Genomic DNA, 13415 nt, shown 5'->3' on the forward strand with positions numbered 1-13415 from the left:
TTTGCTTGGATGACCTGGCAGCCTGCTTGATGGTCAGTCTTTGTAGCCAGGTAAGTTTCCCATAACCACCTCAGCACCTGGGTGAATGGATTTCTATCTGAACCTACCTAAGTTTCCTCCTCATTGGTCACGTGCAGCCAGAGACTCACATACCTGAACCTCTGAGTCTCCTTGAGTCACAGTAGGTACTTCATCTTATGCTATTATTTAGGTTTCTACATGCAGTGATAAACCTTCCATTAGGATATATAAGGAGAATGCCATCGAAAGCAGAAATTACATTTTTTTCTTTTCAAATCTTTCAAAATTCCTAACATAGTACTATGCCCAGAGTAGACACACAATTACTGAATGAGAGGACAAGTTGAATGCTGCATTGAAAGCTCTTCATAAGTTCCCTGCAAGAATTAAGTCAACTTACATTTATACTTTAGCCTTCCCTTACTTTTTCTCAACACCTCATTTTTACTTCTTCACGTATCTCCATGGGGAGACTAATGTGTGTTGAATGGTGATAATTGATAATCTCTTAGAGGACCAAACATACATTGCAGTTCAATATGGTTCACATTTTCCCATAATCATATATTAACTAATCTCACTATTCCCATACATTTTAAAGAAAAGAAACTCTTACCCAGCCTTAGCAACACTTATGGTTTGTTGCTCCATTGCTTCGTGGATACTGGTTCTGTCATGTTCTTTGAGGCTATTAAACTCATCAATACAGCAAAGGCCTGCATCTGCAAGGACTAACGCCCCAGCCTCCAAATTCCATTCTCCTGAGTCTTTTACAGCAGTTACCGTCAGACCTAAGGAAACAAGCAAGCTGTGTTAGCTTTTATTTTCGAAAGTGTATCATATAACTATGAAGGTAAATAAATTCCTATATTTTAAAGGGAAGGGGATAGAGTCAAGGCTTTAATTTCTACCAACAACAGATGGCATCAGGACAGCTACTTCAGGTATCCACTCACTGGAAGATCTCGGGAGATTCTATGTTCTGAAAATCTAATATGTGTTATTGAGTATTTTGTGGCAGACAGAAGTCCCCAAATTTTCTGTCTGTCCTTGGTAGGTACGCTCACTGAGCAGTCTAAACTTTTAGACGGAGCAAACAGATCTCCAGAGATCTTATGACAATAAGTGCTGAACTACATGCTGTTTACAGAGAAGAGTCCAAAGACAGAGAACAGTAGATACTGCAGTCCAGTGATGAAAATGAAACGTTTGCTGCCAGTCACAGTGTGAAGGAGAGGATTCCCTTCATAAGTACTATCAGATTTTGAGTCATCCTTTATACCAGTCAATAAAGCAGAGCTGGTCAAAAGCAAAGGCTTTGGAGCCACCTAGACTTGGATTTGAACCTTGGATCTGTCATTCTGGCTGTCATATTGTAGACAAGTTTCCTGATACAGGCATACCTTGTTTTATTGAGCTGTGCTTAACTGCACTTCACAGATACTGTGTTTTTTACAAATTGAAGGTGTGTGGTAACCCTGAGTAGAGCAAGTCTACTGGTGCCATTTTTCCAATAGCATTTGCTTACTTCATGTCTCTGTGTCACATTTTGGTAATTCTTTCAATACTTCAAACTTCTTCATGATTATTGCATTTCTCGTGGTGATCTGTGATCTTTCCTGTTACTACTGTAACTGCAGGTGTGGTGGGAATAGTCAGAGAACTAGAATTAGAGGTGGAGTCTGAGGATGTGACTGAATTGCTACAATCTCACGATAAAACTTTTTGAGGAGTTGCTTCTTATGAATGGGCAAAGAAAGTGGTTTCTCGAGATGGAATCTACTGCTACTGAAGATGCTATGCAGATTACTGAAATGACAGTAAAGGATTTAGAATATTACAGAAACTTAGCTGATAAAGCAGCAACAGGATTTGAGAGAATTGACTCCAATTCTGAAAGAAGTTCTACTGTGGGCAAAATGCTACCAAATATCGTCACACGCTACAGAGAAATCATTGGTGAGAGGAAGAGCCACTGATGTGGCAAACTTCCCTGGTGTCTTATTTTAAGAAACTGCCACGGCCACCCCAACCTTCAGCAACCACCACCCTCATCAGTCGGCAGCATCAGCATCGAGACAAGACCCTCCACCAGCAAAAAGATTATGACTTACTGAAGGCTCAGATGATGGTTTGCATTTTTTAGCAATAAACTATTTTTTAATTAAGGTATGTACTTTTTTTTAGATATAATGCTATTGCAGACCTAATGGACTACAGCATAGTGTAAACATAACTTTTATATCATTGGGAAACCAGAAAATTCATGTGACTTGCTTTACTGCAGTGGTCTGGAACTGAACCTGCAGTATCTCTGAGGTATGCCTGTATATCCAGGCCTCAGTTTATTTATCTATAGAAAAAGGATAACAATAGAAAATACTTAACAGATTCTCAGATATTCAAATAGAATATAAATAAAGCTCTTTAAAAGGAGCACAATGAGTAATTATAATAACTACTGTTGATAAAAATTGATAAACCTCTGGCTAGACTGATCAAGGAAAAAAAAAGGAGGAGACACAAGTTATAAATATCAGGAATGAAAGAGGGGACATCACTATAGGCCCTAAGTACATTGAACTAATAATAAGGAAATACAATGAATGACTCTATGTCCTAGCTTAGATGAAATGGTCAAGTTCTTTGAAATATATAAACTGCCAAAGTTTACCTAAAAAGGAATAGATAACTTGCAAAATCCTGCATCTACTTTGAAAATTGATTTTATAGTTAAAGACGATGCAAAACAGAAACCTACAGGCTGAGATGACTTCATGGTTAAACCTACCAAACATTTATTGAAGAAATAATACCGATCATACCAAAGCTTTCAAAAATATAGAGAAACAAGGAACACTTCCTAACTCATTTAATGAAGCCAGCATTATCATGATACCAAAAACAGATAAAGATATACTAAAACTACACACCAGTACCCCTCATTAATATAGATGCAAAAAACCCTGAAAATATAAAAGTAAATCAAATAATACATAAAATGATAACAGATCATAACCAAATGAAGTTTACCTTGAGAATGCAAGGCTAATTCAACATTCAACTGTTAATCACTGCAATTCATCATATCAACAAACTAAGGAAGAAAAAGCAAACCTCAACAGATACAGAAGAAACACTTGATAAAACTCAACAATCATTCATGATTAAAAAGAAAAGAAGAAATCTCTCAGAAAGCTAAGGAACAGAGGGAACTTCTTCAATCTGAAAAAGGGTATTTATAAAAATCCTGCAGCTAACATACTTAATGATAAAAGACTGAATGCTTACCCCCAAGATCAGAACATGGCATGGAGATCAGCTCTCATCACTCTTATTCAAAATCATACTGGAGGTTCTAGCCAGTGAAATAAAACAAGGAAAAGAAATAAACAATGTACAGATCGAAAAGGAAAAATTTAAATTGTTCATATTTGCAGAAAATGATTATGTAGAAAATTCCAGATAATCTACCAAAAAAATACTAAAACTAATAAGTAAGTGTAGCAATGTTGCAGGGTGCAAGTCAATATACAAAAATCAACTATCTTTCTATATATTAGGAAAAAACAATTAGAAATTGCAATTTTAAAATAATATATTTATAATATTTCCCCAAATATGAATACTTGGTTATAATTCTTAAAAAAGATATGCAAGATCTGTGTGCAAAAACTACAAAACACTGATAAAGGAAATCAAAGATGATGTAATCAAATCAAGAGATATTCCACGTTCATGGAATGAACTGAAAACACAATACTTTTAAGATGTTTCCCCAAACTGCTCTATAGATTCAATGCAAGTCCAAACAAAATCCTAGTGGGATTTTTCTTGTTATAGAAATTGACAAGGTGATTCTAAAATTTAAATGGAGAAGCAAAGGAAATAGAAGAATCAAACCAAAAAAGAAACTAGGAGGTCTCACACGACCCAATTTCCAGATTTACTACAAAGCTGAAGTAATCAATTTTGTGTGGTATTGGAGAAAAGATATAGACAGACAGAATAATGAAATAGAATAAGAGTCCAAAAATAGGCCCACAAATATATGGTCAAGTAATTCTTGATAAAAATGAAAAAGCAATTCGATGGAGGAAGGATAATCTGTTTTACAAATGGTGCTGTAATAATTGGATATCCTTATGCAAACAGAAAAAAAAATCAATATTTCTCCATACCTCACATTTAATACAAAAATTAACTCATAATGAATTAAAGACCTAAATGAAAAATGTAAAACTTATAGAAGAAAACACAGGAAAAAAGCTATGTGAGCTCCTCTGGTTTCTGGTGTAGCACTTAAAGAGCTCAGAAGTTGCTAATCCATCCTAAAAAGTGAAAACCTAAACAAACTGAAAAATCAACAATTGTTCTAAGATCCATCAAAAAAAATGAGCTCACAGGGCAAACTGCTGCCCCCAAAATTGGAAAGACAGAGAATTATAACTTACCAGAACAGAAGCCTCTATGGGCACCAGCACTGGGACAGGAAACCCTGAACTGTAACTGACAAATTGCTGGAGTCTCTGTGTGGACAACTCTGAGAATTAAAAATTCCTTAGGAACCCAGTCATGGAGGGGGTGGGTACACACACTTCTGTGTTTCACCTCCAAGAGCTCTACCAGGTTCTCACATTGAATATCAAGAATTTGTCTCTGACATTGTAAACAGATTAAAAGTCTAAGAAAAAATCAAAAAGAAATTCTAGAGATCAAAATCACTAGAGATGAAGAATGCCCTTGATGGACTCACTTGTAGAGGGGACATGGCTAAGGAAAGAATCTCTGAGAATAAGGATACTCAGTAGAAATTTCCAAAACTGAAAAGTAAAGAGAAAAACATGGAAAATAACAGAACAGAATATCCAAGAACTATGGAACAACTACAGAAGGTGTAACATATGTGCAGTGTATGTAATGGGAATACCAGAAGAAGAAAGAGAGAAGGAACAGAAGCAGTATTTGAAGCAATAATGAGAAATTCCCAAAATTAACGTCAGACACCAAACCATGGATCCAGAAAACTAAGAGACTATAAAGCAGGAAAAACACTAAAGAAACCATACCTATGCATATGATTTAAACTTTAGAAAATCAAAGGTAAAGAAAAAAGTCTTGAAAAAAGCCAGAGGGGGGGAAAAACCACCTTACCTATAGAGGAGCATAAATGAGAATTATATCCAACTTCCCCTCAGAATATTTCAATACAATCTCAAAAATACATTAAGGCAAGACTAGCATTCAGAAGTGAAGATAAAATCACACTAAGTTCTGCACTGGTTAGGTAACATCCAGAGCAGGAGTCAGCAAACTATGATCTGTGGGCAAAATCTGGCCCAACCACCTGTTTTTGTAAAAATCATTTTCTGGAACACAGTCATGCTCATCATTTACATATTGTCTATTGCTGTTTTCACACTACAATGGCAGAGTCAAGTAGTTGTGACAGACATTGAATGGCCCTCAAAAATCTAGAATATTTATATCTGGCCCTTTACAGAAAAACGTTGCTGACTCCTGATGTACAGTATTAATATCTACATTGAGACATCAAATTTTAAAAGAAATACTAATAAAAAAGAAAGTAAACAAATAATGAAGGACATGGAAATAATGCCACTTAAAAAGTAGTTTACTGCATAGGCTATGATTAGCCTGAAACAAAGATTTAGAGAAGAGAAAGTACTAATTATTACATATTTAGAGAACTATCCTATGGAAGATCAATTAGGCTAATTTGGGGTGGCTTCAAAAGAAATAACTGAGACCAACGTGCAGAATTTTACAGGGAACTACTGGAAACTTTGAGGTGTTTAAAAAGGAATGAGCTACTTTTCAAAGTAATAAACTTTTCGTCAAAGTAATCTTTAAGTAAAAGTGGAAAGTCTAGTTATCAGAGATAGTGTAGAAAGGTATTTATGCAATGAATAGGTGGCTGAACAACACGAAATTAGAAAACACCGAGATGAAAGAAAATGAAGATACAACGTACCACAACTAATGGGATGCAGCTAAAGCAGTGCTTAGAGAGTAACTTATAGCTATAAACATCTACATTAAAAAAGAAGATAGATCTCAAATCAACAATCTATGCTGCCACCTTAAGACACTGGAAATAAAGCAGAGCAAACTAAACCCAAAGCAAGTGGAAGGAAGGAAATAATATATAACAGCAGCTACTGAAACAGAGATATAAAAACAATAGAGAAAATGAATAAATCCAAAAATTGACAAATTTTAGCTAGACTGACCAAGCCAAAAAGAGAGAAGAATAAAATTACTAAAATCAGGAATCAAAAAGTTGGGACATTATAAATGACTTTACAGAAATAAAAAGTATTACAAAGGGACACAACAAATAACTGTATATCAACTAATTAGATAATTTAGATGAAATTGACAAAACTCTAAAAAGACACTATCAAAACTGACTCAAGAAGACAAAGAAAATCTGAACAGACCTATAATAAGTAGGGATTGAATTAGTAATTTAAAAACTACCCACAAAGAGAAAACCATACACAGATGGCCTCACTGGTGAACTCTACCAAACATTAAAAGAATCAAATATGAATCCTTCACAAACTCTTCTTTAGAAGTAGAAAAGGAGGAAATACTTCCTAACTCATTCTCTATGAGAACAGTATTACCCATACACCAAAAATCAAGTAAAGACCAATATCTCTTATGACTACATATACGAAAAGCCTCAACAAAATACTAGCAAACCAAATCCAGCAACATATAAAAAGGACTATATAACCATAACCCAGTGAGATTTATCTCAGGAATCCAAGATTGGTGGTATAACATCTGGAAATCAATTAAGGTAATATCCTCATATTAATAGAATTAGGGACAAAAGGCATATGATCATCTCAATAGAGGCAGGAAAAGCACCTGACAAAATTCAACCACACTTCATGAAAAAACACTCAAACCAGGAACAGAAGAGAACTTCTTCAACCTGATAAAGGACATCTTCTTCAACCTGATAAACCCAGAACTAACATCATTCTTGATGTAAGACTGAATGCTTCCCTGTTAAGATCAGAAACAAGACAGGGATGTTCACTCTCACTACTTCTATTCAACACTGTACTGGAGGTTCTAGGAAGGGCAATTAGGCAAAAAATGAAATAACAGACATCCAGAAGGGAAAGGGAGAAGTAAAACTATCCCTGTTTGCAGATGACATGATCTTACATATAGAAAATCCTAAGGAAACCACTAAAAACTACAACTAACAAATGAGTTCATCAAGGTTGAAGGATACAAAATCAATTTTTAAAAATCCATTGTATCTCTATATACTTGCAACAAAGAATATGAAAATATAATTAAGAAAGTAATTCCATTTACAAAGCATCAAAAAGAATAGAATACTTAGGAATGAATTTAACAAAAGAAGTATATAAAACTTATACTGTGAAAAGTACAGAACATTCTTCAAAGAAATTTAAAATGACATAAATGAAAAACACCCCATATTCAGACTTTTTTTGCTTGTGCTTTTTATCATCTCTCAAAAATACTGCCTAATCAAGGGCCAGAAGATTGATGCCTGTGTTTTCTTCTAAGAGTTTTATACTTTTAGCACCTTACGTTGATGTCTTTGAGCCAGTCTGAATTATTTTTTGCATATGGTGTGAATAGGGATCCAAATTTATATTTTTGCATGTGGATGTCCAATTTCCCAGCAGTAACTTTTGAAAAGATGATTCTTTCCCTAATGAATTGTCTTGGAACCCTTATCAAAAATGAACTGACCATAAATGTATGGGTTTATTTCTGGACAATCAACTCTGTCCTGTTGGTCTACATCGTTATGCCATTACCACATTGGACTTCATCAAAATTAAAAGCTTTTGTGATGCAAAAGACACCCCCAAGAAAATGAAAAGATAAGCTACACTACAGGAGAAAAATGTTGCAAACCTGGTAAATACAAGTCTCTTATCAGAGACTATATATTCTATATATATTTAGAATATATAAATAACTCACAATCTAACCATAAAAAAGACAAATAACCCAATTTTTTAGATGGCTAAAGGAGCTGAAAAGACACTTCTCTACAGAAGATACACAAATGACTGATCAGCAAATGAAAAATGCTCAACCTCTTTAGCCACCAGGGAAATGTAAATCAAAACCACAGTGAGAACGACTTCTCACAGCACCCATAGGTACAATCAGAAAGACACAGTAACAAGTGTTGGTGAGGATGTGGAGAAATTGGAAAGCTTATACACTGTTGGTGAGAATGTGAAATGGTGCAGCCACTCTAGAAAACAGTCTAGTAGCTTCTCGTTACCACATGATCCAACAACTCCACTCTTAAGCATATACCCAGAAAAATGAAAACATATGTCCCCCACAAAAATCTGTATACAAATGTTGATAGCAATATATCTGTTATTAAAAAAATCACTGTGTAATCATACTGGGGGTATTTGGAAATAGATTCTTTGCATGCTGGATTTAAGGCCTTAACAGGCACAAATTCTACCAACAAGATCTACCAATTAATTAGCTATCAGTTCACTGTGAAACCTTTCCTCTTCCTATCCTTTCTAGTTTTCTACCTTTTCTAAATAACCCTGCATATAAGGCCTCCAATCTCAGGAAGCTGACTTGCCTAGCTTCCGTCAAGCGTGACTCCATCTAACGTCATTTGTCTCTATAGTAACCGACTAAAAAAGCTGCTGTGCTTAGCAGAGGCTTTGTGCAAGCAGTGGTTCAGCCTAGAGATGTTTTAAAGACTTGAGTTCCCTCTCTACTTACCACTGAATTCTTCCTGGTGCTAAGAAAAGGAGAGAGCCTCTGACAAACAGGAGAGGTGGAGGGTGAAAGAGAAAAGGACAGAATGTACAACATGAAGGACAGTGGACTACAAGCAGAGACTGAGCTCCAAAGGAAACGAGTTTAGAAGGAGCTTCATTTACAAGAGGACTAAGAACACATGGTTAAAAACTAGATACAAGAAACAGAATATAATTATCAAGCATTTCTATCCATATTCTTCTGGTCAGAAACAATACCATGATATTGAAATCATCAGCAGATTGTCCACAAGAAACATGATTATGGTGCTTCAGAAAGCTGACTAATTGATAGCGATCCAAAAGGTGTTTAACAGTAGAGTCCAGCTATGGATAAGGGGCCAAACACAGCTTATCTCTTCAACAAATTTGTAACCTAATGGTGGGTAGCAATGAACACAAAACAGTGAAACCGTTACAGAGAATGGAGGAGGGGGACATACGTTATGTAACAAACATAAAAACCTTATTAAGAGTGTAATGATGCATTCCAGGATCTATCCTCCGCCACCTCCCAATCACTCCTCCCGCAACAGGAGACTTGGCCTCTGCAGCCTCAATGGGGAGGCTCCCACAGCTCTGCCTTGGCTGCAGCCTCCTCTCACTCCTGGTATATACTGGGGCAAACCTCATTCATGGAGCTTTGTTCCTCAAGAGTTCATTCATCAAGTCATTACTACCGTGTCTGCCAGCCTGTGGGTTCTTCCAGGAAATTATACCAACTGCTTTTCTGCACGTAAAGTCCACTTTAAATATTATCCGACACAGTGGACAGAAAACAGAGAAGCACTAAGTCAGCACTTAAGGAGCAGGTTTCTGAGCACCAGTGTCCTCATTTGTTATCTGGAGATGATAATATGTTACCTTCCTACCATACCAGCGTGCTACAAGGCTCAAAAACAGGTTATTTAAAAATTTTTTTACAAATAGTAAAGAAAACATCATAGGTATATACATATATACCATATATCTGTATGTATACTGTATATATATATATACACACACACAGCCTTTATTGTGATACCATATTTTGCCTCCCATAGAACTTTAACCATTACTGTTAAAATTGCATCTAACACTTCTATTCTGTACCATACTGACTTGATTATATAGTTCTCTTTCCTACTGGACCATAAGGTCTTTGAGGATAATGTCCACATACGTTTTTGTCTTTGAATATTCCGCAGAGCTTAGCACAATAATTCACATAATAAATACTTTCTCTATATATATATAATGAGTTATTATTATTAAAATCATTACTCTAGGAGTTATTCCTTCTAGAAATGTCTGTAAACTGCAGCAAATCTCTACGTTCTACATTCATACAGAAATTTTCATTTAAAACTATCGTGAAATTTTGACATCCTATAACTAATAAGAATAGGGAGCCCTTTAAACTAACTAAAGATCATATTACAACAAGCCTTACATGAGAATTTTTTTAAGAGATGGGGACAATAACGCAAATGTCTTCTCAAAGAGAATTCAACACAGTGATAATATAATTACCCCAGGTGAAATTTAGGATTTGAACAAAGGCAAGAGGTCAGCATTTCCATACCTATGATAACTTCCGCAGCAGGGAGGGTCTGAGACTTGATTTAATTCTTAGTTCTAATACATTTTAATCCAGTATATTTTAATTTATTTATTTTTTATTTTTGGCTGCACTGGGTCTCTGTTGCTGCACCCGGGCTTTTCTCTAGTTGAGGCAAGCGGGGGCTACTCTTTGCTGCGGTACACTGGCTTCTCATTGCGGTGGCCTCCTTTGTTGCGGAGCGCCGGCTCTAGAACGCAGGCTCAGTAGTTGTGGCGCACGGACTTAGTTGTTCCGTGGCATGTGGGATCTTCCCAGACCAGGGCTTGAACCTGTGTCCCCTGTATTGGCAGGCGGATTCTTAACCACTGCGCCACCAGGGAAGTCCCTAATCCAGTATATTTTAACTTAATCCAATTTAATTCTAGTACATTTTAACTCACTCCTTCATCTAGTTTTATGTGTGACCTCAATTTAACTTCAAGTTTAAGATACTTAGGAGCCCTCTGTAGATGAGATTTGGAGCACAGATGCGAGTTGCATGTGGTCTGCTCAGAATTTAAGGTGTGCATGCCCTATAGCAGGCACTTCCTCTGAGGAACAGCTACAGCACCCCACCTCACCCCACCCCACGACCTGCTGGCATGGCTAAATGGCCCCTTGATAGATGGACAGTATGTGGATTAAACACACTTAGAGTACCAAATAAACTTAATTCTGGGAGGAAAAGTTACACCTGCATTAGTTGGCTAGGGCTGCCATAACAAAACACCAGACTGGGTGGCTTAAACAACAGAAATCTATTTTCTCACAGTTCTGGAGGTTAGACATAAAAGATCAGGTGTCAGCAAGGTTGTTTTCATTTGACTTACAAATGGCCGCCTTCTTGCTGTGTCCTCACCTGGTCTTTCTCCTGTGCATGAGTGCCCTTGGTGTCTCTTTTTACGTCCAAATTTCCTCCTCGTATACAGATGCCAGTTAGAATGGATTAGGGCCCAACCTAAGGGACTCACTTTAACTTAACCACCTCTTTAAAGGCCCTGTCACCAAATACAGTCACAGTCTGAGGCACTGGGGGCATAGTAGTGCTTCAACATATGAATTTGGGGGTGGAGGGCACAATTCGGCCCATAACAATAGCTAACTAGGTTCATTTATCTCTGTCCTAGGCATTAATTTAGGCTTTGTTCATTTAAGAGCCAAAGCATCCTTTTTCAGCCATCCTTCCCCCAAGCAGTCTGTACAGAGAGAAGTGATTTGGGGATTACATTCCGTGTAGATCTCCAAGCATCATGTGGGTCCCCTTGGGTACCTTAGACATAACAGCATTCATGGTGACCCATCTGTTGCAATATGGTTAACTGTTTGAGGGTCACCAAAAAGTTGTTCAGCAACAGATCTTATAGACTGCCAGAATAATGCTTTTACAATCTTTACCCCTATGGCATGCCAGTTAATTTAGAGATATGCGAGGGTACATCTGAGAATCCCTTTGGCCTTTCCTAGAAAGCACTGTCAATGGTGAGGAAACCATTGGAGAGCATACCCAAAGGCTCTTTAATATTTCTGAGGGGCAGTAACAAAGAGAGTTAAGATGGGAAAGGCAATATGAAAGGCCTGGAGCCAATTCTGTGGCTTCCAGTGAACTAATAGGGAGGGTTTTTTTCCCCCTTAAATACTGTTATATACGACATGTTAAACAAAAGATTTCAAAGAAAATAAGCCAAACTAGTAGTATCCAGTAAATCTTCTCATTCTTCATGCTGCATATCCACCAGAAGCAAATCTTATAAGATGCACCTTATTATGACACACCTATGGTCAGATTCAAAATGCCCTTGATTTTACCAAGCTGATAAGGTCATTTTTATAAAGCAAGTGGATTAGAATCTCCTCTTAAGTGTGCCTGCAGTAATCAGGAAACTCCATACATCATTCTCAAGGGAGTCATGTTTTATACTTCAAATGGTTATCTTATATGTCCAGTGTGTCTTACAGCATACAGCAATTTATACTTTATCTGAGGCGGTGTTAGGCCCAGCACTAATAACAGCGAACAGAAAATACAGTTTATCACTCAACGTAATCTGCATCTGTCGCCACAGTATCACTCTTATAGTCTAATGCACACAAGCAACTGGGCTTGAGGCAACCTCTTCTAGTAGGTCATATTTGACTGCTAATCCACTGACGATAAAATGGGATCCCCATTCTAAGTACTCTCCCTAAATGTGGGGAGGCCTGGTATTAGCTGTCCCATATTAATTTTCAAAAGACCATCAGATGAAGAAGTCATCAAAAGCAACCTACTTAGGTATGAACAATGCCCAAAGAATGATAACTGAAAAATTCTCCACACCATACTAAGAGAAAACTTCCAGCATAGATGATACTTAAGAAATAATTTTCTCTCTGAATTTAGTTAGCCAAGTTTAATGGTTTCATTCAAAATACTTAAGGAAAAAAATGATGGTTTATGCAGCAGCAGCAGCAGCAAAAAAAAAAAATCCCTTTATACCCCTCTTACTTAGTAAATAGAAACAGTTCAACAACCTTACAAATGCATTACAAGCTCTCCCTTTCCCTACAGAGGTAGTCAAGCAGCATAAATACACTGACACTGAATGGAGAATAATCAAGCAAAGGTTCCTCTGAACTCGTGGTGTCAGCCACAAATTTTTACTTACTAACGGTTTAGGTCATGAATTTTTTGAAAATTGCATGTCCTGGTATGCTTTTGTGGTTTCTCCTCTGCTTTTCCCTTCTCTGTTATATCTGTTGCCCTTTGGTCTCCTGACACTTCCATTTTCTCCTTTTATGCTCCTGCTGTGCCCACCGCACGGGTGAAACCTGGGCGTAACTGATCCCACCTTTAATCATCTTTTTCTTATTCCAGACTTTCCAGGTTGGAATGGGAGGAAGAAGACCCAGGTGCAGCCCAAATATTACCTATTCCACAAAGTGTGGGTGGAAAAGCGTCTCCTCGCCCTTCATTTTGTATCTATTTAACTAACGGCGCTGTCGTG

At 37.0% G+C, this 13415-nt stretch overlaps 1 protein-coding gene across 4 annotated transcripts in view; it reads right to left on the reverse strand.

Moving 5' to 3' along the window:
- Positions 1 to 13415, reverse strand: part of MCM9 (minichromosome maintenance 9 homologous recombination repair factor) — a 126042-nt gene that overhangs the window by 73910 nt on the left and 38717 nt on the right. For all 4 annotated transcript variants that reach the window (XR_014017225.1, XM_081251196.1, XM_081251197.1 and 1 more), the window contains one exon: positions 638 to 812. Coding sequence is in view for 3 of the 4 variants with exons in the window: in XM_081251196.1 (XP_081107322.1) it covers positions 638 to 812 (175 nt within the window). In the remaining variant the exon portion in view is untranslated. The remainder of the gene's footprint in view (positions 1 to 637; positions 813 to 13415) is intronic.

The sequence above is a fragment of the Mesoplodon bidens genome, assembly GCF_964165515.1.
Source record: "Mesoplodon bidens genome assembly, chromosome: 12".
NCBI classification, from domain to species: Eukaryota; Metazoa; Chordata; class Mammalia; order Artiodactyla; family Ziphiidae; genus Mesoplodon; species Mesoplodon bidens.